Source organism: Gavialis gangeticus, unplaced genomic scaffold, assembly GCF_001723915.1.
Source record: "Gavialis gangeticus isolate Ggan-Ray unplaced genomic scaffold, GavGan_comp1, whole genome shotgun sequence".
Lineage (NCBI taxonomy): Eukaryota > Metazoa > Chordata > Crocodylia > Gavialidae > Gavialis > Gavialis gangeticus.
Genome location: NW_017729024.1, coordinates 130,607,655 through 130,631,390, shown reverse-complemented (window position 1 = coordinate 130,631,390; position 23,736 = coordinate 130,607,655). Strand labels below are relative to the sequence as shown.

General features: G+C 41.3%; 1 protein-coding gene across 1 annotated transcript in view; it reads left to right on the top strand.

Moving 5' to 3' along the window:
• The window catches only part of AP3B1 (adaptor related protein complex 3 beta 1 subunit), a 344,453-nt gene that overhangs the window by 209,309 nt on the left and 111,408 nt on the right, over window positions 1–23,736 (top strand). Inside the window, exons 15-19 of the mRNA XM_019518249.1 lie at window positions 8,195–8,381; window positions 9,330–9,460; window positions 11,971–12,079; window positions 13,458–13,608; window positions 18,421–18,595. Coding sequence (XP_019373794.1) covers window positions 8,195–8,381; window positions 9,330–9,460; window positions 11,971–12,079; window positions 13,458–13,608; window positions 18,421–18,595 — 753 coding nt within the window. The remainder of the gene's footprint in view (window positions 1–8,194; window positions 8,382–9,329; window positions 9,461–11,970; window positions 12,080–13,457; window positions 13,609–18,420; window positions 18,596–23,736) is intronic.

Genomic DNA, 23,736 nt, shown 5'->3' with positions numbered 1-23,736 from the left:
AGTCCCTGCTGGTGGCCCCTGATAAGGTTATAGGCAGCCACAAGATCCCCCCTCAGTCTCCTCTTGCGGAGATTGAAGAGATTCAGGTCCCTCAGCCTCTCCTCATAGGGCTGGCCACAGAGGCCTTCAGCCATACCAGTGGCCCTCCTCTAGACCCAAATCTATTTGAATAGCCTTCTTGACACTTCATCAAGGTGGGATTGGGGGTGACACCCAGCACCTGTTAAGGGGGTTGAGAGAGATAAGGATTACATTGAATTAGCAGCTTGAAAAGGCAGGATTCAACCCAGCAGTTGAAGCATCTGAAGACAGACAGAAGGGAGGGAACAGCTGGGCTGATTTGAGATACTTGAGCTGTACAGACTGGAGAGAGAACAGCTGAGATAACTTTGCATGGAGTGGTCAGGGTTGTGCAGGCTGGGGACAGAGGTGATTGCTTAACCCTTTGGAGGAGATAGACACATCTTGCTCTGTTGATTTTCCCCTAACAAATGCCTTTAATAAAGAGGAGTTGTCTGTTTTGCTGCTTGAAACTTGGGGTGTACTCTAATCCTCTTTGAAAAGTTAGTCTTGTCCCCAAAGCTGAACTAGAGAGCAGCGCTTTCAAGCATAGCCACGGACAGCCAGGGTAGGTCAGGGACTAAAAAGCTGAGGTTTTTGAATTGGGAGGAGTCAGCACTTGCACCCTGCGCGCGCACGCGCGCGCGCGCACACACACACACACACACACACACACACACACACACACACCCCTACCTTCCCTCCCTTCCCCTTGAAGCTACACTTGGAGTGGTTTCATGAGGTACTCAGAGAGACCAGACAAGACAAGATATACCAAGAAAGTGCCCATCTGGGGAAATCTATGACAAGCTTACATTGCACTTGCTTCTTTCCCAGACCTAGAGGGCATTTATAGTGCTTGCAGATGTTTAAAAAAAAAACAAGAAAAACCCAGTGCTTTATTTTAAATTTCGTGCTTTCCCATGCCGAGTGTGTGCATGCCCAGAAGAAGCAGTGCATTAGTTGGACCTGGCTCACCTCACATCTTTAAAGATTTGGCACTTTGGTGGGGCATTTTGTCACTTTTATCTAATAGCTTTAGTTAAAAATGCCAAAAAGCCCTGCTGAAGTGCCCAATCTATACAGATGCTGCAGAGCCGGATTGAAGTAACACACTGCTTCTTCTGGTAAAGCATGGTTTTAGTTTTTGTTTTTAACATCTGCAACTTCTCCCCCAGCTGTATAGTTGGTCCAATAAAAGCTGTCATGAACAAAACCTTAACTTCTTGCATATTTTCTGGACCATCATGGCTACAACAGAACTCCAGCCCATATGTAAAGACAACTCAACATCAGATTGTCTCCGCTATTTTAGTTTTTACCATAGATGGTACAGCCTGCAAATAAGAGTTTTACCAGATATAGGTGGAGCATAATAGTTTTCTTTGCCTTCACAGCAAAATATCTTGGTTCTGCAGAGAATTTTAAAAACACTTTGCCCCTATGGGCAGACAAGTACTTTAAATTTCAGTCTTCAATATATCTTCTTATTTCCTATGGTACTGAGAAGAGACTTGCAAGCTTTCTTTTAGTTTTCAAGAAGCTAGTTTTAACAAACTTGTATACTGCCCACCTCTCTTTCCTGCCACGCCTTGATGGAAAATGATTAAGAGATTACCCAGGTGGGAGGCTGCCTATGTCCTGCCCTGATGTCGGGGGGGCGTTATCTGCGATTCCAAAAACCTCCTCTACACCGCAGCCCATGCCTCGCAGATGGCATCTCAGTTCTTAATGTCTCTGGCCCTACACTGGGCCCCATAACACTCTAGTCTGGACCCCAATTAGATCCTTTCCCATCAGGTAGCCTACTCCTCCCTCATTCTGGGCTGCTTGCTTCCTGCACTCTTCCCCACTCTTGGGTGTGCCCCCCCGGGAGCTTTGGCCACACAGGCCCTGGCCTCACCTCCAAGTCCCGTTGGAACCCCAGGCCCTTGGCTCTGGGTGTCCCTTACAGTGGGCCCCTGGCCCTTTTGACCCTTCTGGTCCTGGCCCCAGCATTGATCAGTCAAGGGTGCCTCAAGTCAGGCTTCTGAGCAATTAGCCCACACTCTTTTAATGGGTCTGCCTTCTCAGGCCCTACTGCATGGTTACCCACCCAATTGTGGCAGCTGCGGTTATTAAGGCACCCCAACCCACCTTTGACTGAGGTGATAACTGGCCTGGCATTTCCTGGGGGCTCCCATGCCACTAGGAGCCCCATCAGACCACCCATCCACGGCAGGGTGTGATGTTTAGGTCATGCTCAGGACCGGGCGCCTCCTCCGTCCCCATAGCCCCAGCCCATAAACCTCCAAGCTGCTCCTGAGCTTCAGCTCCACTGGCTGATGTCTCTCTCCCAGCTGCCAGCAGCAAACTGCTGCTTTACCCTATATCTGTCCTGGGTTTCAAAATGTCTGCCCTACTCAAACACCTGGCTGCTGCCTGCTCCAGCCCTTAACGTGGCAGGCACCAACATGCCCTACAACAATCCTGCTTTTGAAAGTGACAGTATTAGAAGTGTTAGAGTAGGGGTGTTCAAACTCTGGTCTGCTAGTGAAATGCATCCTGCAGAGCTTTGGAATCCAGCCCTCAGGGCTCCCTAAGGGTCTGAAAATTTGTCAGCAGGGGAGTGGTGGCAATTAATCCTGTTACCTCTCCCCACTGTCAAAATCCCAAATTCTGAGTGGTGGGTTGAAGCTGGGGCATGACTTTCCCCCCACATGGTCAAATCAGAGCTGGGCTACACCCCCTTCCCAGTGTAAGATTGGGTTGGGGTAGGGCCATGCCTCCTCCCCCTGCACAACTTGCTTTGGTCTGGGCCCTGCCCCCATGGGGTTGAGCCATGTCTCCTTTCCTCCCACTTAGCAAGGTTGGGGCCAGGCCACGGCCCTTCCCCCCCACCCCCCGAACTGGGTCATGCCTCTCCCTAGCTCCCCCCCCCCACGCACACACACACAGCTGTATTTTGTCTGGGCTGCCCCCTATACCACTCCGGATGACTGGATGGGGTCCCACCACACCTGGGTCCACTGGATACATCCGGTTCACAGAGGGACCTGAGCCCATCTGGCCCACTGGATAAAAAGGTTGAGCACCACTGCTTTAAAGGAGAGCATATAAACAGGATATATCCAGAATCAGCTGTCCCCTCTTTACCCTCCCTGGCATCCACCATCATTGGTTTAATGGTGTCTGAGGATACATCCGTTTTCCGTTTAATAGCTATAATGAGATTTTACATCCATGAATTTTCATCCTTTGTCAGAAAAGGGGGCTAACTAGACAGCTAAGTTATTTGCCTCTACAACTTCATGTTTCAATGAGTTCTACAAGTTTAACTACACACTACACAAACTAAAATAAAATAAAATACTTTCTCTTGTTAGTTTTAAACCTGCTTCCTGCTAATTTAATAGGTGCCCCCTAGTTTTAGTGTTCTGGAACTTGGTGAATAACAGTTCCCCATTTAATTTTCTTCACATCTTCATGATTCCATAGACCTCGATATTCCCCCCAAGTTTTCTCCTTTCCAAATTGAAGAGTTTAGCCTTTTTAGTCTCTCCTAGCATGGCAGCTGTTCCATACCCCAATCATCTTGGTTGTCCTTCGCTGTACCTCTTCCAATTCTACAATGTTTTTGAGATGTGAAGACCAGAACTGCACGCAGTTATACGCAGCTCTTGGAGACTGACCCACCATTTCATTATATATGTGTGAGAAGGGCAGAAGGATGCATCAGAAGTATATATGAACCTGCCATTGATGACCTTGGGTGTCTGACGGTGCGTCTACACATCACCGTATGGTGACATTACTGCGGCACCATGTGCACCCTCCTGCTCTTGTATAGGTAATCTCTAGCAACCTTCGAGCGCACACCTGGTTCCAGCCACAGTGTATCCCCAGGACTTGTGCAGTGGGTCACGTTCACCCCCGAGGGAGGCCCCGACGCTTGCCTGCTATGACTTTGTCTTCTTTTCCTCAGTGGTGGGGCTCCTCCTCACAGATTCTAGCAGGCCAGGTGCTTCCCTTTGCAGGTGTTCTTGGGGCTTCACCTCCCCTACACCCCAGCCATGCACCTGCCCTCAGGACTGCTGAATAATGAGTTGCAGCCTGTCCCGTTTGATGTTCTCGTCCTCTCCCTGCCTATCCCTCGATAACCTTTTTACCCTGGATGGCAGCGGGGTGTGGGACCTTCCTTGTCTCTCTAGCTGTTCTCCCTCTGAGGCATCTGCTGTGCTGCCTCAGTTCTCTCTCTTGACCTAGAGTCACTTGGATGTTCCTTCCCCAGTCCGGGCTCTGTGCAGCTTCCAAAATTAAAATAAAAGAGAAGAACAGAATAATCGGACTACGGACTTCTGCCCACCCCACTCATGGGTCCAGCTTCTGTGGTCCTTGAGATCCCTCGATGCTGTCCTTCCTTGGCCCGGCTGCCTTGCTGAGCCGGGTGTGTAATTCTTTTAATGGGGTCGAGACCCCTCCTGCAGGTCTCTGTCCGGCTCCCTGCTGAGCTGCCAACCCTACTAAGTTGCAACCCAGGAAGCAGCTTCACCCTCTGGCTCCTGCCCCTGCTCCCATTTCCCCACCACCAGCTTTTAAATCTGCCAGGTGGCAGTTTTTGCTGATGTCATTTGCCGATGCCATTCCCAGCCGGCAATAAAAGCAGTTGATGAACCTTGCCAGCGGTCCTTCGTGGCAATGGCTCCACTTCAGGGCTTTTCATTTCTTTCTTTGGGCAGGTCAGCCCTGCCTCAGGTCCTGCCATGGGAGGCTGCTCCGGTGCCTTTGTTTTTGTCCCCCTAGGGCACCATGCTTTAGTATTTCCTTTTGAAAGTACTAAAGCACAGCACAGCATGGGTGTTTACTGTGCTGTGTGCATGGCACACAGGTAAATTTTGCTGCTATATTGCCGTAGTGGCACACTGTAAGTGGGGAGTGCACCCCTATGGTGATGAAGCTGGTGATCACGTGTAGACCCATGCGATCACTACATTGCTGTAGCACACCATATGGTGACATAGGGTATTGCTACATCACTGTAGGATGATGTGTAGTAGACATGTCCTGAGATGAATAACTGTTAACCAATGTGCCAGTCTGGAGAGTCTTGTCCTTTTGGGGTTATTTTTCCCCTCTTGGGTGCTATGTTATTTTTCCAAGCGGGGAAAAATAACCCCAAAAGGACAAGACTCTCCAGACTGTACACCCTCTGGCAGAGTCAGTTCCTTATCCATTCATGGAGGTCTTAAATGTTCCCACAGGACAGATATAGGCAAATAGGTTTTATGCTAAAATGGGTTAAATGATCAAACTTCTGTTTTTAGTGCCACCTGAGAATTTATAGGCACGTATCGACCTGCCCACTTCCATTTTTTCTGGTGGGTATATTCCAGTAGCTTAATGAAAGCATTATTTTTTGATTGGGGTTATTTCTGCAGGGAGGTCCCAGACACCATATTGAAGGAATCTTTTTCATAATAAATAACCCAAATTTTATTTTATTACAAATCACCTGCCGGTGCACTGTAGAAATTGGACATATCCATTATGTAAGCAGAGTAGATCCTCTTTTCCCACATTATTAGTATCTATCCCAACACATACTTTGTGGGTGTATAAAATTTAACTGTGCTGGTATGATGCACAGTAGGAAAAATATCTGTTGCTTTCTCTAATCATATTACAAATCAGTATTGCAATACTTCCTTATCTTTATTCCTGTAGAGTGACTTTCCCACTCAAATAATGTTCATGTTCTATACATCAGCAAAGGTGATTTATGCATTAATTTTATTTTTTGCTTTTATTTAATTCACAGCCATTATTTCAGTGTGTTATTTCCATATGTACAGCTAGAAAAGGCTTCTTCTTTTTTTTTCTTTCTTTTACAAATGTTCAGTTATTGCCACAGGACAAGAGAAGTCAATCTTTTTCTTGCACATTTTAATGTTGAATGCTATATATGATGATCAAGTTAAGTCATTATTCTTAAAGGAAACTTGAGGACAAGGCAATCTTCCGTAGTGCCATAAGAGAACAAATATCTTATATTCACATTATGACTGCAGGATGCACAAGAGGTTAATTTTATATTTTTGGGTCATGTCTCCCTCTTTTTTCTATTAAAATATTCTGCTTATGCAGAAACCAAAATCGTACTAGACCCAAATTCATTCACTGGCACTGGTGCGAGAATGTGTTAAGTGCTTTCTCCCTGCTAGTGAGGCCCTCGCTGCCCCTGGGGCAATTCACAGTGAAATGCTGTTTTCTCTGATTCATTCTGTTGGGGTTTCTGCCAAGGTGGGAGGAGGTTTGTTTTAATTTACAGAAGAGACCTGATGGCAAAGGCTGTTGAAGGGATAATCTGATCTTGTTTAACCCTTGGCACCTGAAAACACTCCCTTTCCAGCCAGTGCATCTCATTCGGGCTATACAGCACAGTACCTGCATGTGTCTGTGTATTCTGTTTGCTTTTAAGTTATGATGTTATATCTCTGTACACCATAATAGAGTTACCAATACTGTGTAAAATATGTAAAGCAAAGAAAATCATCTCTTATCCAGAGTTCATACAGGCCCCCAAGAGAATAAGTTTATGACAGATTCTTCCTTTAGATGTCTGATAGAGATTCAAATAGGAGGGTCCACGGAAAACTGTGGAGGGGGGCAAAAAGAATTTATTTTCAGGATACTTTAGACCCTTAGAAACTGCATTAGCAATTTTTTAAAATTGTTTACAACCTATAACATTACATGATATACTTATACCATTTATAGTTAATAAAGTCAGAAATCTGATTTTTTTGCCCCTGTATTTTTTTTATCATAATCAGTTAAAAGCATTCATAAAAAATGCTTCTATCTATGGAAAATTCTTTAGTCATATCTTTTTTTGTAACTATGGAAATTATGAAACTAAATTAATCTCTAGGAAATGTGTTACTGACTGTCATTTTTAGGCAGTCATTGTCAATTTACCTGCTATATTATTAAAACTCTCGAGTTGTTATTGTTATAATATAGCACAATAGTAAAGCTAAGCTTATGGCAAAAAATAATATACAAGGTTGTGTTTTTCAATGTTAAAAAAATCCCTTTTGACAAGTTATTTAAAAAACTTTACATTTATTTATTTATTTTGATTTTTGTGTACCATAAATGTATTTCTTTGCCAGGTCCTATTATGTTTTGTTCTTTTTTATTTAGTGCCTAGGAAACAAAACATAAAAGTGGTTTATTACTTTTAAATGCATTTATTAGCTGTAGATGTTAGTTCTGTATGCAAGGTGTCCTGCAAACATATTTGTAGCAGAACATTCTTGTTTCTTATTTTCTCTGGTTTACAATTAAAGTAAATTATTAAAATTACTCAATGTATGTTAATATTCTCAGACATCGAATTAGGAAATCCTGTTATGCTGTAAAAAGCTGCAATAATATAAGTTGCTCTCTTACATAAATAAATAAATGACTGAGATTACTGGAGGCTTTAAGCTCCAAGAAAAAAAAATGGAAGAAGTCTTTTATCCTGGTTTTTAGAGGGCATCAGCAGCTTGCTTTTATGAAAAAGTAACAGCTAAATGCACTGCAAATAATTTGCAGTAATCCAGTTCAGTGATTCATGTGTCTGCTTTAATGGGTCATAATTCAGGGTAAAGTAACTGAGTGCAGTCAGAGTGCAGACACTGCTTATGCCAGGGACAGTATCTCTTCATAAAACACACCTCAGCAGAAGCAGTTTGCCAGCCCCCTAATACCCTCTGATGTTTTGATGTCCTGCATATTTTTCCGATTAAGTTTTGAGTGCCATGTTTTTAGTTGTATTTCCACATTCATTATCCTCACGTAGACCCTTCAGCGGGTTTGCCATATATGATTATTTTTTTAATGATGCCTTTCTTTCCACTTCAGCAGTTTAATAATCTAGCACATGGCTGCTTCTCAGTACTCAGCATTCACCTCCCCAATACAGAGGAGGACATGTGCTTTGGCTTCAAAATTCCATTTGCAGCTTTAGAAATGCATATTCCCTATGGAACAACATTTGTTTGACATAACCATTCATTTTTATTACCTCTTTAAATATGTTTATCCAGAGTTATCAATAATCATAAATAACTTGTATTCTCTTCTTGTCCTGTTTTTTTTCCCACAGACAAAATTGCTTACCCAGTATGTATTAAATCTCGGCAAGTATGATCAAAGCTACGACATCAGAGACCGTACGAGATTTATTAGGCAGCTTATTGTTCCAAATGAGAAGAGTGGAGCTTTAAGCAAATATGCCAAAAAAATATTTCTGGCACAGAAACCTGCCCCATTGCTTGAGTCTCCTTTTAAAGGTATGACTGCCAGTGTCATCTGCCGAATATTTATTACCTGAAGGAATGTAGTAACATATTCTGTTTCTAATATGCCTAAAATGTCACTTGGCAAATATAGATGATTAACATGCAAGTGTATGAAGACATTATGTACTTGACTTACTTGTTTGCTTTTCAGCAAGCAGGATTTGTATGTTGCACACATCGTATTTACCTGATATCCTGGACAAACTGATCAATTTTATCATGTTGGTTTTGAATTTGGTTTGAATAATAGGTGTGTGTCTCAAGAATATTCTTCCATTGAGAAAAATACCTTTATTCACACAGCAAGATTGTTCACCTTAATAGAGTGATCTTAATGTGACTGTTATTAATGCTTTATCAAACTGAAATAATAAAAATCTGATATTCAAATTCAGTTTATTTTTGGGAAGTGGCAATTCTCCTGGTTTGGTTTCCAGGTACTTTTAAAAATAAGGGCTAACGTACAGTGTACTTTGCTATTACTATTTTGTCTTCTCAATTAAAAAATATAGCTTTATTTTGCATTCTTAATTTTCACATAGTTATTTAATCCTGGTTTTGAAGCTGTAAAAGCAGCTCCATTTTGAAGAAAATCTATTAAAATTCTGGATGTGTTTGTGCCAAGACATGTATATGGATTGTTTAACTGTGCTGTCATTCTTAATATTCACAGTAAAGTAATTTTTAGAGAAGCTACATTTCAGAGCAACACCTCTAAACACACTGACTGATTAGCTTTTTTATTGACCATTATGGGGGAGATTATTGTAATCTATGGACTGAAATCAGTTTTTTGACCTATGAAGAGTTTCCTAGTTTATATTTATTCCATGACATTTGAGGTAATATAATGCCAATTACCTTTAGCCCTGATTAAGATTGCTCTTTGTGATAGTGCTCACGTTGTTTGTATATTTTCCCCCTCCCTCCTTTTAATAGATAGGGATCATTTCCAGCTTGGCACCTTATCTCATATTCTGAACACCAAAGCCACTGGGTACCTGGAGTTATCCAGTTGGCCAGAGGTGGCGCCTGACCCATCAGTGCGAAACGTTGAAGTAATTGAGCCGGTACGTTGACATAATGAAAAGTAACTTTATTTGGGTTGTTACCAGATATTAAACATAAAATGACTTTTCCTTCCAGAATGACTTTAATTTGCTATTTTTATGTATAATCTATTTAGTTTACTTAGTCTGTGTTGGAAACAGGAAGCATCCATATTTTAAAGATTTTTTTTCATGGGGAAAATATTTAGATGCTTCACATTCTTTGTATCCTAATGCTCCAACATTAGGGTACCTTATGTGTTTTCCTCTTAGATGAATGTACCTTTTCCTGTGTTGTTATGAGTTTCATACATGCCTTGTTAGTTGAGCAGCAGCATTTTGATTGTAGATGATGCGGGGGTTCCAGTAAAGCAAATGCCTGTCCATCTCATTTATCTTAAAAATATATCTGAAAAAAATAATACAAATTTGATTAAGTATAAGTCTAAACAGAAGAAAATAAAGTATTATAAACAAGAGCAAACAAAGTCCACATGTCCATTTTAGATGCCTTAAATAGTGTATGTGAATGCTATTAAAAATACCATTTGGTGGGGTGGTGAAATCATGACATTAAAGGGTCAGTCAGAGGTATATGAGACAGCTCCAAAAACAGAAAAAATCCTGAAAGAAACATGTCTCCTGATGTGGGCAATGTACAGACTTGTTTAGATGTGACGCAATAGAGAGGTAGTGAGAAGGGGTGATGTGTAGTGGTAAATGAGGGAATTTGATAGGTTGCTTGCAAAAGCTAGGGCATAGTATGACTTAGTAAAGCAGTGGGATTTCCTTTTTAGTAGCTAAATGTTCTATTTGCTTTTGTTTAGCAAAAATGGAGATACATGGCTGAGAAAGGCATAGGGAAAACTAGTTCAGAAAGAGCAGTTCTGGCTTAGAGCTTAGCATAGAACAGGATGTGAAACTATCTTTATTTAAGAAGATACTAGTAAAGGTATTTTGTCTGGTAGCCCAAGGAAAGTAATCCTGTGAGATGCACCTATGTATTTCTGTATAAGCCTCAAGACGGACATGAGCAGTAGCTTAACTAAGTGGGCATGACTGGGGCACTAGGCCCAGATGCTGGTGTGCGTGTGTGTGTGTGTTGTGTGCACATGCATGTGCGAGGCAGAGGGTACTAGGGGTGCAAAAGTAGTAACTGTTGTTGCCACTGCTCTCCTGGCTGCTCTGCTGTTGGCAGCTGGTTGTTGTAGCCATTGCCCTTACTTACAGCACTGCTGTTATCACCCAGAGCAGTTATAGCTGTGAATATGATGGCCATCTCCCAGTAACCTCAAGGAAAATTCCTTTCAAACTCTAGTTTTGCTGTCTTTAGTAGTCTGTGTGTGTGTGATACCAGAGACGTAACAAAAATAGCTAGGATGTGGAACAGATTATTTATGCATTCCAGAGCATTCATATCCAAGGAATCTCAGAACATTCCTTGGAGTCTCAGAAATTCTTTGGAGTCTTAGAACAGCAGACACTTCCTATCCCTGAAGAAGGGTGATTGTGCCCGAATGCTTGCAAAGATTTTTTTTCCAACTACTCAGTTGTTCTAATAAAGGATATCACATCTACCCAAAGAACCTTGCCTGCTCATATCCGAGAAAATATTCATAGTTTGGTTTTTTTGGTTTACATGGAGCATTAGTTGGGAGGTAGAGAATTTGAAACTTCTTGGAGGAGAAAATTTCTATAACTGCACATGTTGAAATAAAATTTTACAAGTCTCTGTGTCTGTAGATCCTTTGGTATATCATAGCTCCTCCAAATTCTGATGCGATTTCCAAATCACTGACATCACTGCCCGACAGACTTACAACATGCTTCTAGCTTAGCTAGTTCTGACTTTTTTTTCCCTTGGCCTGTAAGAATTCCTCACAGGTCCTCTGCTACTCCATCTTTCTCAATTCACTAATGTGGTTTACTGATCCTTGAGTGTAAGAATTTGTCATTTAGAGGAGGTATTGCAGTGTGAAGCAAACCAGAACTGTCCTAAGGGTACTTAAGCTTGCATAGTGTAAGGAACCAGCCTTTGTTTTTTATTTGTGGGGGTTTTGGGGGGGAGGGGAGGAGAGTGGGGGGAGTATAGCAAAGAATTGACCTTTTTCACTGTCCCCTAAAACTTGATTTGGGTGTCAGAAAGGTGGTATATAAGCCCACCTGTGCACTTTATTTTCTCAGGTCTCTTGCTAAGCTGAGGTCAGCAACACTTCTATCTCCTGTAGAAGTAAGGGGGTTTTTATGGCCTGCAAATGTAGTTATGATCCTTTTTGCAGTACCTTTTGTGATCTCCTAATATGGTCACCTTACCCTGGTCAAGAACTTGTGGTAGTACTCAAGGTTAAAAATAATAATAGTGCAATAATGGTTTTCATTATCATATTTATAATCCTGTCTAGGGAAACAGTCTTTGATCCCATTAGCTTTCTTTACCATGTTGTGTCTCTGCTCCTATGTTACAAAGGTAAATGATTCTCATAAGTTTATACAGAAACTTTTGCGAGTATCATGTTGAAATTCACTTGCAGACAAAAGAATGGACTGGACTTCTAGGCAAAGCGAAGAAAGAGAAGCCTACTAAACAGTTTTATTCTGAGGATGAAGATGAGGATGAATCTGCTAGCAGCAGTGATACTGGTATGTATTTTGGTCACTAACTTGCATGTCTCTTGTGTAGTATACCATGCCTTCAAAACATGGTATTATTAGAACAGGAGAAGTGAAAAAAATGTTTCCCAGAATTCAGGTATAAATGAGGAAATGGGGCTTAACTTGAAAAGCTTAAGTTTCTTGATTACAGATACAGTTGATAACTATGTGGATAATATCTGCAGACATGCCATTTCAGTGAGTAAATCATGGTTTTTGCTTTTTTTTTTTTTTTTTTTTTTAGCTTAGTATAACTGGGAAAGCTACTACTCTTACTAAACATAAAGTCAATTGAGAGTTACTGATAACTTGCAACTCTCCCATGTCATAATATGTAGGACTAAAAATATCTACAAATTTACTTTGTTGGTGGAGACCCTACACATTTTAATTGGTTTGTGCCAAATTGTTTATTTTAATAATGTGTTGACTTGTTGATAAGTGATTTGTGCTGAAGTACAAATTCACTTCAGTAGATTTTACCTTGGATCTTCTAGAGGCAAAATTTTGTTTGTTACATTCTTCCTATAGAGGAATTTGTTTTACTAATTTTTCTATTTGCATAGACTTTGTTGTAATGATAAAGGTAAATGATTTTTTGGTCACCTAAATTTTGAGAAACAGATCCATGAGGTTGACATTTCCTATAGATTGCCATATAGCTTAAGCAATTGGGGAATCAGGGTCTTGATGTTTGGCATTTGAGAGTTAGAAGAATTTGTGTTGCATATATGCTAAATTGAACAGTAAGAAAGATGTTTTCATATCCAAGTTTATAATTTCCCCCTGAAAATAGAGGTTATGATAGAGGAGAAGTGCTTAAAGGTTGTATTGCTGGAAGTAATGGACTGAAACTAGAAAAGGATACATTCGATTTAGACATTAGGAACATTTTCCAACCATAAGGTCAATTAGAGAATGAATAACTTGTTTAAGTTGGTGGTTAAATCGTTAACTCTATAGGTATTCAGGAATAGATTAAATAAAATACAAAGGCAATTAGTATAGAGAATAGTTCTGCAAAAGAGCAAAGGGATGGGCTAGAGGACTTAGTCATCTCTAAGTCCTAATTTTTGCAGGTAATTTTGGAGGATATTGTTAAAAATCCAGCTATAATTAATATAATTAGTCCTAATTCAAACAGGTACAGCAAACAAAGAGATTTTAAAGATAGCAAAACATCATTGATATTAAGGTAAAAGAATATTTTTAAATAGTCTAATTTGACTCCAGTTAATTGGATCCAGGTATAACTGTGAAGTGGATCTGTAAATAAAATGATTAAAAAAAAAATTGGGCTGTTCTAGGAAGTAAATATATGGTGTTTGGGGGGAAAAAAGATAGAGTTATGGTGTTTACATTTCAGAGAGTAAATCTGGTAGTGAAAGTGAAAAAGACAAGGAAGAAGGAAGCAGTATGGAAAGCAGTGGAAGTTCTTCCAGTGAAGAATCAAGTGATAGTGAAATGGACAGCAAAGAAGGTAGAACAAAGAAAAAATCTGAAACAAGTGAGGAAAGGTAAATGTGTTGGATTGTGTTTTGGGTGGGGAAGGGGGACAAAGGAGAGGATACAGCATTTCAACCTTGGTTGAATACCTGATTAAGTTGTTCTTTTCCTATGATTTAGCTTCTAATATCTGCACCCACCTTTTGGAATGCAATTACCTGTTTTAATATATTTTTAATGTATTTGGTTCTCTTCATTAGTTGGACTGCTTTTATGCTTGGCTTTTATATCTAACTTTAGCAAAATCTTGGGGTGGCTTCCTAAAATTGATGTAACCTTGGGAAGCAGAGTAAGTGATCAAGCAGTTGTATGAAACACTTAATTACCTTTTGCAGCAATTTTGCTGAGAGTTAAAATTAAGTCCTTCAACATTTTGCCATTATGTAACTAAGACAATTGATTTTTCTAAATAATGTTATATTCAAAAGGTTATGATCCAAATATTAGAGGCAAAGGCTGTGAAGGGAGACGGTCATAAGCTATTTTAAGTGTTAGTGCTTTTTAAGATTGCCTATTATCAACAGCATTATCATGTATTAAAATATCATTAAAATTTTGAGTAATTGGGGCTAATACCTTGGATTGCATGAATCTGTTTCTTTCACTGCTGTCAGCAAGTGGCCTCTGCAGACATGATCGCCCTTTACTCTGTAGCCTGCTGCCAGCTCAGTTGATGAGTTTGCAGCTCAGCTCAGTCGTGGCTGACAGCACTGATTGGGGTGCAGTACGCACTCTGCTCCTTTTATTACAGACAGTAATTAAAGCAGCTCGCCCTGCCACTTCCATAACAAACACAGCATAATGCCCTAATTATGACTTTATTAATTTAAGTCAGGATTTAATGATTTTAAAAGTGATTTATATTGTTTTTCCTGTTCAGAACAAATGAAATCTGTAGGTTAAATTAATACAGGCTTTTCATCATTGCAAAGTTAAAAAGCTAGTTACCAGTAAATTCTTTTCATTAGATTAACATCTGAAATTCTAAGCAGTAAGGTAAACAATGATTACCCATCAAAACTGAGTGAAGCATAACAAAATAATACTTTTATCTTGAAAAATCTTATCTTAAAGCTGAAAGCGGTGTGTGTTCAAAACAACTTGCATTTCTTATTACAACAAAAGAATATTCAAGATCACGGTGAATTCTTCGTTGATACAAATTTTGCTGGGTAGATTCCCTGGATTCTACTAAATAGGGAAATAGCAATGTGTTTTGCTGGCATCAGTTTGCGCTGGAATTAGGAAAAAACTTTAGATGTAATCAGTTAGGGAATTCTGTTATCATCAGTGGTCTCACAAGTAAGTATATGTGCCTTTTAATTGTGGTAAGTTATTTCAGGTTTTTTCTTTTTCTTTCCCGTTCATTTGGAGAACACAGATATGCTGTTGTGCAACTGTAGTGCCTCTTGTGAGGTTTTAAAGCTACTGTCTTGAGAAGCAATACTATTCGGTTCCGAAAACTATATTTTTAGGTTTCAACTTTCTTACGTGGCCTAAGCATGGTTACCATGGCTTCCTTTTAATAAGTAGACATCGTATTTGCTTCAGAAAATTAAATTCTGGGGAATATTGGGGTTTTTTCCAAACACTTTACCAGTTCATTTTTTCTTTTCTAGTTTTGTCCCTTTATAAAATCATATCTTGAAACTAGCGTGGTATAATACATGCTTATGGTTACCTTCTCACCCCTCCTCTTTCCCCCCCAAGTTTTTAGAATACAGAAATGGATCCAAAGGACCCTGTAGTTCCATAACACTAAAGCAATCAGGTTTTGTTTTATTGTTTATAGACCTTATCTGTTCACTTTAATACCTCAAAGTGCAATCCTTATAAGAGGGAGGCTTGTTTGAGGAATAGTATCCATAGCATGAAATGCCTTTTTTCAAAGTATAAACTACTGGTCTACAGGGCCACATCCTGTGTGGTAGTAGAAACTTTACTGCTTGTATTTTAATAGGTGTTGGGGGGAATATTGTTTTCTTTCTTTTGGCAAGTTAATTATTAGCAGGGATCTTGGTTTCCTCTGATTTAAAAAAAAAAAAGGGAAATTCTTTCATTTTAAAAACCTAAAATCTGTATTTTTCTGTGGTAAAAATGAAATGCCACTATATATAGGTATCAGTTGAGCACAATGTTTTATTGATATATTTACAGTTTTAAAGCAGTTAAGAAGCAGCCTACCAGTGTTTCAATCACTATCATAAAATTAATTCTAAATACCTATACATTTTGGCATTTGATTTGGGGGTTTTTATCATGGAAAATCAGAGCTCCCCCTGCCCCCTTCACTCACCAGGGTGTGGGTCCAGCTGCAACTGTCTCCCTTCACTGCTTTGTGGTGCTGAAAAGCCTTCACATGCTAGTGCTCTGCCCATGCCATTGCTCCTCACTCCCAAGCCACAGCACCCTGAGCCCTGCTGGTGCCCTTTATTCCCCACCCACAGCTCCCTACCCTACAGCCCTGCTGGAGGGGCCCCCAGCTGACACAGCTATGGAGCTAGGGACCTAGGTCCACAGCCCTCTGCCCCCCACAGCAGCACTCAAGCCCTGGCTGCCACATGTGGAAGGCAGTGGCTGCTGCATTGGAGCAGAGTGTGGAGCCTCGCCCCCCTCCATCCTCTACTCCATGGGTGGCACAGCCAGAGAGGAGCCTGTGGGGTGGGGGGGTCAGACGTGGGCTTGGGCCCCCCATCCTGCTGCCCTCCCCATGGGGTCTCTGTGACCCAGCAGGTAAGAGCAGAGCTGGGCAGAGAAGCTCAGTGTTACCACAGTGGAGGCCCTGGGGGGAGAGCAGCAGGGCAGGGAGCCCCAAGCATGCAGCGGGAAGCCCACCCCCACCCCATGCACAAATTTGGGGGGCATGTGTCCCGCCATCTCCCTCTGGGAACGCGTGCAGGGGTGGGGATCCAGCCCCTTTCCCACCCCCTGGACGAGCCTCCTGTAGTCCTGTCCCGCTCCCTGCCTAGGCCCTGTGGCCATGCATTCTGGCCCTAGGCCCCAGCTGGGCATCACTCCCAGCCCCAGCCCTGCTGAACTCCCTCCCTCCCTTGCTATGGAGGCCTCAGTCCTCTCCCTCCCCCCAACCAGACTTACCTTCAGAGAGCTGCTCTCTGGGCTCCCTGACAGCCATGTGCATGTATAAGTGCTCACATGCACATGGCATCCCCTGTCTGATTGCCCTTCTCCTGCTCTTGTAGGCTGAAACTCTGTTGGCTTGCAAGGGGAAACCCACTGCTTCCTGGGTTTTCTCCTTAAAATGAGAAAATCTGGGTTTTTACCACATTTTTCTGTGGTGAATGGAAAACCTGGATCCCTGATTATTAGTCTCTGTCTGAGATGCAAGTAAACAAAATATTTAAAATAATATCACTATAGTGAGCAAAAAAAAAAACCAACCCCAAAAAACCTACTTACAATTTTCACTGGTTATGGACAATTGCAATATGAGTCCTATTTTGTCAAGATGAGTAGCACTTTACTGTGTGAGAGAACACCCAGAAATCCATAGGGGTTTCTTTGAGAGATGTTCTTTTTGGCATAAGCTACCACAGGGCTTCTCAGCTTCTAGGCATACTGGGGCCATATGCCTAGCAGGCCAGGACCTGCAGGGACTGCATGCCATGTGGGTGGCTGGGTGTCCCCTCATAGTGTGGGCTGCCCAGCACCTTTCCCTGTCCATGCACCCGTAAATTAACCCAGCTTTCCCTTCCTGCAGACACATGTCACATGGGCAACCCCCTGCTGTCCCTGCCATGGGCGCAGCAGCTGTCTCCTCACCCTGCCTTCCCTCTCCCTCTCCCCTCGTTGCATACACCACTCATCTGCAACATGGGCAGTTTGGCTTCCTTTACCATGCATGGTTCAAGCATTCCAGCCCTCTCCTAGCTGCTGGGATAGGCCTGCAGGCTGCATGGATGCATGTGGCCTAAAGGTTGGACAGCCCTGAGCTAGGATGTCAAGATGTTGCCTTGGTAGTGCTGGAGTGATATTTAGACATGATGGTTTAGGAAATATGTGAGAGGCAAGAATTTCTGAGAGCAAGATCTTTTATTGAGCCAACTACACGGCTGGGATAGATTTAGACAGACTTTCAAATACACTTTCAAAAACCTGTCCAAGTCTCTTCCAATCATGGCGTTGATCCAGTAAAAGGTATCACCCACAACATCTTTGCCTCTAAAGATGTTACCTTATTTTATAGAACTGTTTTAAGTTGCAGTGTGTTATAACATTCCTATATTGGACCAATACTACTTTATAAATATTTCTCTTTCTAGTTAGTTTAATTTAAAAGCATCAATGAACAACTCCTAATTCAGTGAAAGTTACTTTGCACAAAAAATGGAAATCAATCAAGGTTTCTTAAACCAAAGGTTAAATAGTGTGAAAGCTGCACAGTCTAAAAGAATCACTGTTTTTTTAGAAAGTGCTATAAACATAGTGCTGCCAAGCATTATTCCCTCTTGAATTATTAATTACCACTGCTTTATTATTTTTATGACCTCTTCTGTTTCATTGTTTTGTTGGAAGGATTTTTGCTTATGCAGTTGATGTACTTTGTGACATACGGTACATTATTTAGGTAGCTACAACATTGTCTATATGATTTTATTGATACATTAGCTATTTATGCCATCTTAGCTAGGTTTCAGTTGTCATGAGAAATTGGTTACTCCAACCTACTTTTAATAAAGTGTTGGAAGGACAAAGTTTAGGACTTTTTCTGAGCGCTGACCCCTCTGTCTTGGCTTCTTTTCTTGCACCAGATATTTTTCAGTGTTTTTTCACTTTTTAAAATAGCACATTCTTTTTAAACACAGTGACTCAGATGACACTGAAAAGAAAACAGAGATGATCTCCAAAGGAAAGAGAACCTCCAGGTCCTCTGAATCAGGATCTAGTTCAACAGAGGAAAGTTCTTCAGGTTCTGAATCAGAATCTGACTCTGAAAGTGACTCTGGATTAAAAAAACCTGAAAAGGCCACTTCAAACAAGGTAAAGTCTGTATAACCTTACATTAAAAATTTCGTCTGGTCATTTGTATGTCTCTGTCTGTTTGTAGAGGTGTCTTGAAAGTAGCAATTCTCAGAATACTTTGTGGCATAAATTTATGTTTTTAGCTAGACTAAAACTAAATTTAATCAGCATTTGAATAATATGATTAGCACATGATCAGCATGTAATAGAATCAGCACACAAATATAATCAGCACTTCACAATATTGGGAAAAGTGTCAGATTCTCCTGTGTGTGTATTCTTATACCATAAATCTGGAGTAATTTCTAGTGTAGCTGTTCTGATTTTTACAACCAAATTCAGAATCATAATTTCTGTTTAAGTTGTGGTGTGCATCATATCAAGTCTACGGCCAAATCTTCAAAAGTGCAAAAGTAAAAGTAAAAAAAGGTGTATATACATTGATACATCCCTACTTTCAGCTCATAAATACTCTTAGTGAACATTAGTTAAATGCTATATGTTTGTGTGCATATGTGAATTAAGATGTGCAAATTCTTAGTTTAAGTGTTCTACTTCAGATTTTAGCAGTCACCATTGTCCTTCATGTATGCTCATAATATAAGTTTGCTTATGTTCCAACAATAAGTATTTTCTGTATGAAGATCAGGTGTAAATGTAGATCCAAAATTAGAGTTTTGAGGGATTTAAACGTAAAAATAGGAGTCTATACCTGTACTCTTTAATAGACCTGTACTCTTTAATGTCTTCATAAACAATCTGGACACTGGTGTCAGAAGCGGCCTGGCTAAGTTTGCTGATGGCATCAAACTTTGGGGAAGAGTGTCCACACTTGAGGATAGGCTGGTGATCCAGGCTGACCTCTATAAGCTTACAAAGTGGGCGGATGAAAACTCGATGGAATTCAATACAGAGAAATGCAAGGTACTCCATCTTGGGAAAAGAAACCGGCATCACACTTATAGGTTCGGCAGTGCTATGCTCACTAGCACCTTGACTGAAAGAGACTTGGGGTCATGACTGACCACAAGATGAACACGAGCCACCAATGTGATACCACAGCTGGCAAAGCAAACAAAACTCTGTCTTGCATCTACCAATGTATCTTGAGCAGGACCCAGGAGATCATCCTCCTGCTGTACTCGGGCTTGGTGAGGCTGCAGCTGGAGTACTGCATCCAATTCTTGAAAGAGTCCACAGGAGAGCCACGTGCATGATCAGAGGGCAAGAGAACAGGCCTTACAGAGAGAGACTATGAGCCCTGAAAAGCAGAGGCTCAGAGACGACTTGGTACATAAGTACATAAGGGGTGTGCATCAGGATCTGAGGGAATGCCTGTTCACCAGAGCACCACAAGGTCCAGCGATCACAAACTCCTAAAATGGTCTTGCAGGATGGACTTAAGGAAGAACTTCTTTACTGTCTAAGCCCCCAAGGCCTGGAACAGACTCCCCCCCCAGATGTGGTGCAAGCACCTACTCTGGACATTTTTAAAAAACATTTGGATGCTTACCTTGCTGGGACCCCAGCTGACTTCCTGCCCCTTGGGCAAGGGCCTGGACCCAGTGATCTTATGAAGTCTCTTCCAGCTCTAATGTCTATGAAATCTATAAAATAATTATAGCTTTAACTGTAGTGGGTTTTTTTGCTCTAGGTGCGCCCATTTCTCTAAGTGTCTGTTGAAATAGCTGAGCTGATGCCTCTGGTGCATAGTGAAAATTGTGAATGGTTCACTAAAATATCTTGATTATTGGGTCATATTACTATCCTGTATGTGAACAATATCAGAATGTGTTCCTAAATCAGTAACATTGTATGCGCTGGGCAAGTTTATAAGGTAGGAGGTAGGGCTGTGCAAAGCTTCAGTCCCTGATTTGATTCAGCGGAGATTCTACCCGATTTGGTGGCCAAATCCGAATTGAATCAGGAAACCCTTTAATCTCTCCAAATCAAATCGGAACCCTCTGAATCGATTCAGAGAGATTCGGAAAGATTCAGAGATTCGGACATAGACGCAGCTTTAAATGTTTTTTCTACATACCTCAAGGTAGCAGGTGGCTCATGAATGCTATGATGGTGGGGCATATGGAGCGTCCCACAGGAGCTCAGGGGGCTCCCCAGCGTGATCAGCAGCAGATCCAGAAGTGGATCAGAAGCACTTCTGGGTCCACTGGGGAGCACTCAGGGGAATTCCCCTGCGCCTTCCGGGCTTGGTGACTGGTGCCCTTGGTCTGGGGAGGGGGAGGCATCCAGGTTCCCTCTGCAGCCAATCACTGACCCGAGGATACGCACCCCTCCCCTTCCCCCCTCACCCCACACTCCCAGACTGACCCAGAAGTGTGCTCCCCCGTGGACACTTCCAGGTTCGCAGCCAAGCAAGTGAGGGCCCCCCAGTGCTCCTGTGTGATGCTTCATCTGTCGTAGCATCACAGTGTTCACAAGCTGCACCTGGTACCTCGAGGTATGTAGAAAAAACATTTAAAGCTGTCTCTATGGCCGAATCACTGATTCTGCAAATAAGCATTGAATCTTCCGATTCAGATTCAGCTGAATCGAATCAGGAGCAGTGATCTGAATCAACAGATCGAATCACTGTCCCCAATTCGGGCCGAATCGAATATGGCCCATTTCGCACACGCCTAGTAGGAGGTTTAAAACCCAAATGCCATCACTCTATCTCAAGGGGTTGGAAGTTCTAATTTTTAGAAGTCCAATCTAAAATAAGAATGTGGCCAGTGAGTTCTGGCATGTGGCTCTTCTAAGTTTAAGGACAATGCTATCACAAATTTAAATGTCTATAAACTGGCTGTGAACTAATTTAGTTTAGAAATTTAAAATTTTCTAACCCTGATCCAGTGAAGTTTAGGAACAGATTTCCAAACAAAGTAATGAGGGCAGAGGTTGCTTCAAGATCAAGCTTGTCAAGTGTATGGAATGGATATGGTGACAGGACAGGGTTCCTGGAGCAATAATTTGTTCAGTATGATAGGTGGATTCAGGTATTTGTTATCTCCATGATGAAATTGAAAGGAAACACTTTCTCTATTCTGGAAGTGTCTGGTGATCCATACTTCAGGGCTTCCATTGTTCACTTATTAGGAACCACAGATATTTATTTTTCTCATGAATGCTCTGTTTGGCTTCTAGTGGGTTTTGGGGGTTGTTGTTTTTTTTGCCTTCCTCTAAAGCATTGGCCATACTCCACAGCTTCAGATGGGAGTTTGCCCAGGCTCTGCTGGTGCTCCTGCTAGTTCTTAGTACATCTCAGGTGTCTTCTTGAAGGGTCTTATACACTTTGGGGCAGACTGATAGTCAAATTTGGGGTCAGGAAAGAATTTTTTACCCAACTCATATTGGCAAGGACTGTGGGGGTTCTTGTTTGTTTGTTTACTTTTTGTTTTTTAGTTTTCCTTTTTTATGCGATGCATGGTTCTCTTAGGATTGTCTGAGCTTATACTAATCAAACAAATTCTTTAAATTGGACTCTGAAGTGTGTGAAAGGTTTTATAAACTTCTCATTCAGCAGAGCTGTTCCTTATTTGAGTTCAGCTCACAAATGTGTCTGCTTTAGTTGAAACATTTTTTTCTAAAGATACGTATTTTGGTTTAGCAATACTATGAATATACGATGGATTCTCTTCTCTTTTGTACGCTCCGGGTTTGGCTTGAAGGTAGTGATTTTACACAGCTGAAACTGAGGACCCACCTTAGCCTGCAGATGTATGAAAAATTAAATATGTAAATAGATTGTCTGGTTCTCACTGGGTTTGTAGAACTGGAAATTAGAAGATTTTTTTACATGTAACCTAAACAATTGCTATATCCAAATGTATGTTTACTTTAAGGAATGTGAAACTCCATGCTGAATCTTTGAAGGGAAAATAGTGAAAAAATATTGAAACGCATAGTCCTATTATCATAGAAAATAGTCTGCGCAGCTCTACCCCTTTTTTATAAAATCTTTCATCTTAAAACCTTAATTCAGAGTTTCCATTTTAATTTAGATAATGTTTTTTATAGAATTAGATGATGTTCTGAGGCACTGGAAAACTAAATGACACATTTCATTCAAGATTCCAGTTTCTTTAGAAAACAGATAGTATAGTCAACACTTATCACATCTTATGCAAACCTGGAAATGGACACAGATGTATATCATAGTTGTGGTTAAATGTGACAGTTTCAACTTGTTAAACCAATCATGGATAAATCATTACCCAAATGAGAGTAATCTTAAAACTACCCAGAAGGACAATTCTACTAGGAATGACCCTGGGTTTTACCTTAAAGATAGGTTAAAGGAAGTGTTGCCCTTTTAACTGTGTAGTTTGCACAGGGAGCATGCCTTGATGTCAGAGTCCCATTGCATTTCCTCCTCTATCTAAGACACAGGAGAGATGAAGGGAGCCCCATACTACATGAAAAATGGAAGCTTATATCTGTATTGTCCAAGCAGCCCACTGGGTAATTAACTTCACTGGAACTCACTGAAGTTAAATGTAATGTAACCTCCATATAACTGACTTATGGGATGCTACATGAAAAGTAGAATACCTCTCACCCTCACCTGCACAACTACATGTCACTTTTTCCTGAGAGAAGTCCTGAACCTGAACAAATTTGGCAACCAGATTTGGCTAAGCTTGAGCAGCCATGCTCAGTTAAGTGTTTTTGCTGTTTTTTCTCTCACCTGTGCACGCATATCTTTAGGACTTCCTGGGACATATTCCATAGTTCTTTATGCTGTCTTACTCTGATTTATTTCCTAATGAATTGTGAGGTAACTTAAAATATGGAAAAAATGTGGAAATGCATTGGAGAATTATCAGCATGCAGGTGGTTTAATCTGTGCCCCCATTGCAAAGTAATATTGTTAATAATCCAAGCCATCAGTCTGTAATCTTTTTGCAACCCACCACTGGTCTGAGGCAGGTTGGCCTAGGACTGGGCTGCCCTTCCTGCCTCCCAGCTGCTATATGGGTGACGCTTCCAGCTGGCCAGCCACAACACAGGCGAAGCTCCCTGCCACCAAAATGCCATCAAAGCCCCCTTGCTTCGCAGGCTGGATTCAGTGGCCATGCAGGTTGCCAACCCCTAATCCAAACCAAAAGCAAAACCCTCACTCTAACCCATACACCAGCTGTGCCAGTTGTGAAAGC